The sequence below is a fragment of the Leptodactylus fuscus genome, unplaced genomic scaffold, assembly GCF_031893055.1.
Source record: "Leptodactylus fuscus isolate aLepFus1 unplaced genomic scaffold, aLepFus1.hap2 HAP2_SCAFFOLD_1269, whole genome shotgun sequence".
Classification (NCBI taxonomy): Eukaryota; Metazoa; Chordata; class Amphibia; order Anura; family Leptodactylidae; genus Leptodactylus; species Leptodactylus fuscus.
The window spans coordinates 15,822-18,198 of record NW_027440109.1 but is presented as its reverse complement, the minus strand read 5'-3'; the positions used below and the strand labels follow the sequence as shown (position 1 = coordinate 18,198).

General features: G+C 56.6%; 2 protein-coding genes across 2 annotated transcripts; one reads left to right on the top strand and one right to left on the bottom strand.

The window, feature by feature from the left end:
- Positions 1 to 576: 576 nt before the first annotated feature.
- LOC142186994 (histone H2B type 1-O-like) lies at positions 577 to 1,063 on the bottom strand. Its single transcript, XM_075261408.1, has one exon. The coding sequence runs from the start codon at positions 1,031 to 1,033 to the stop codon at positions 653 to 655; it is 381 nt and encodes a 126-aa protein (XP_075117509.1). The 5' UTR covers positions 1,034 to 1,063; the 3' UTR covers positions 577 to 652.
- Positions 1,064 to 1,527: 464 nt separating this feature from the next.
- On the top strand, positions 1,528 to 2,170 carry LOC142186993 (histone H3). Its single transcript, XM_075261406.1, has one exon. The coding sequence runs from the start codon at positions 1,538 to 1,540 to the stop codon at positions 1,946 to 1,948; it is 411 nt and encodes a 136-aa protein (XP_075117507.1). The 5' UTR covers positions 1,528 to 1,537; the 3' UTR covers positions 1,949 to 2,170.
- Positions 2,171 to 2,377: the final 207 nt, after the last annotated feature.

Below are 2,377 nucleotides of genomic sequence, written 5' to 3'. Positions count from 1 at the left end.
TCTTCCTGGAGAACGTCATCCGTGACGCCGTCACCTACACCGAGCACGCCAAGAGGAAGACCGTCACCGCCATGGACGTGGTGTACGCGCTCAAGCGCCAGGGCCGCACTCTCTACGGCTTCGGAGGTTAATTCCGCCGCTCCCCGACTCTCTACTACATAACCCAAAGGCTCTTCTCAGAGCCGCCACATCCTCCAGAGAACAGAGCTGTCCCCGCCACCCACCTCTCCTCTGCCCTCTAGGGCTGGAGCTGTCGCTGCGGCTACTGTAGGAATACCGGAGAGCGTGGAGATAAACGCTCTTAAGCTTCAGGGAACGTGTGAACAAATGCATAAATCTTAAGAGCGTTCCTGTCGCTGTACAGTGTGCACTGCCTAAAGTTTCTCCTTTACTTTGCCAGTGTGCGCAGATGTAGATACACGCGATAGATACGAGGTTATCAGGCGGATAAGTTCCTTCGCCTTGAGGATAATACAAACAGTGCGGTGTAACGTCCATAAATACAATGACAAAACGGATCGGGATAAATAAAGCCTCTGGTCCGGGGAATAAACACCAGAAATGAAGGGCTCAGCAGCTCTAGTGTGGAAGGGGTGGGGGGGCTCTTAGAAGAGCCTTTGGGGTGATAGTACAGAGCAGGTGATGGAGCCGATTACTTGGCGCTGGTGTACTTGGTGACGGCCTTGGTGCCCTCGGACACGGCGTGCTTGGCCAACTCTCCGGGCAGCAGCAGGCGCACGGAGGTCTGGATCTCCCGGGAGGTGATGGTGGAGCGCTTGTTATAGTGAGCCAGGCGGGAGGCTTCTCCTGCGATGCGCTCAAAGACGTCGTTGACGAAGGAATTCATGATGCTCATGGCCTTGGAAGAAATGCCGGTGTCGGGGTGGACCTGCTTCAGCACCTTGTACACGTAGATGGCATAGCTCTCCCTCCTGGCCCTCTTACGCTTCTTGCCGTCCTTCTTCTGGGCCTTGGTCACGGCTTTCTTGGAGCCCTTCTTGGGCGCTGGGGCAGACTTGGCGGGATCAGGCATGGTAGCACGGCGATCTTTTCCCACACGAGAATGAGAGAAAATAATGTCTGTGCTCCTCCCAGCGCAGCCCTATTTATAGGCGGGCTATGCAAATGAGCGCCGCTGTCTGCGCGCTGTTCTACTGGACCAGCAAGTCATGTGACCAGTGCCAGCATCATAATCCCCGCCCTCCGCAGCTGATTGGCGCTTCCACCAGGTTTGAATTTCCCTCCGTTTCTCTCCTCAGGTTTACAGGTTCTAATCGCCTCGTTATGTTGCGGGGGGGAACGCCACAGATTGTCCCCTGTGTAGCCTGATGCATGCCGGCGGGGGCTGTACAGCGCCGTGCTGCACGGGGTCTGGGGGAGGGGCATGAGCGCTAATGCTGGACTGTAGAAATAAACCAATGAGATGGAGGGGGCGGGCTTTCCATGAGCCAATGAGGACGAGCCCCGGCTGTATAAATATGTCGCTCTTTCCGCTCCTCAGCTCATATCACCGCTGTGTAACGTCTATACTGAAGCGATGGCAAGAACCAAGCAGACCGCCCGCAAATCCACCGGAGGGAAAGCTCCCCGCAAGCAGCTGGCCACTAAGGCCGCCAGGAAGAGCGCTCCCGCCACCGGCGGAGTGAAGAAGCCTCACCGCTACCGCCCTGGTACAGTCGCTCTGCGTGAAATCCGCCGCTACCAGAAGTCCACCGAGCTGCTGATCCGTAAGCTTCCCTTCCAGCGCCTGGTTCGAGAGATCGCCCAGGACTTCAAGACGGATCTCCGCTTCCAGAGCTCCGCCGTCATGGCCCTGCAGGAAGCTAGCGAAGCTTACCTGGTCGGGCTCTTTGAGGACACCAACCTGTGCGCCATCCACGCCAAGAGGGTCACCATCATGCCCAAAGACATCCAGCTGGCCCGCAGGATTCGTGGGGAGAGGGCTTAAATCTGCCCAGGCACCGTCTGACAACACAAAGGCTCTTCTCAGAGCCACCAAATCCTCCCTCAGACGAGCTGTAGCCGTTGTCTTTCTCCTCTCGGGAGGGGAGAAGAGAAGCCTTCACTGGCTGCTAATAGAGAGGTTACCCTTTCCCTTACAGTCACTGAGTTAGCGATATCTCGTCTCCCTCCTTTGTATGTATAACAGGCACATATGTAACTGCAGCGCCCTCTACAGTAACCTGAGCGCCGCCCCCACTGACTGCTGACTCAATCTTACTTCGCAGCAGCAGCAGCAGCGGAGGATGTAATAGACAGGCGGAGGCTTGAAATTCGCGTCCTTTCTCCCTTTGCACCACCTGACGCTGCCGGTTCTCGCGCGGGTTGTAACGGTCACTGAATGAATGGGAATCTACGATTGAGCGGGAAGATAGAC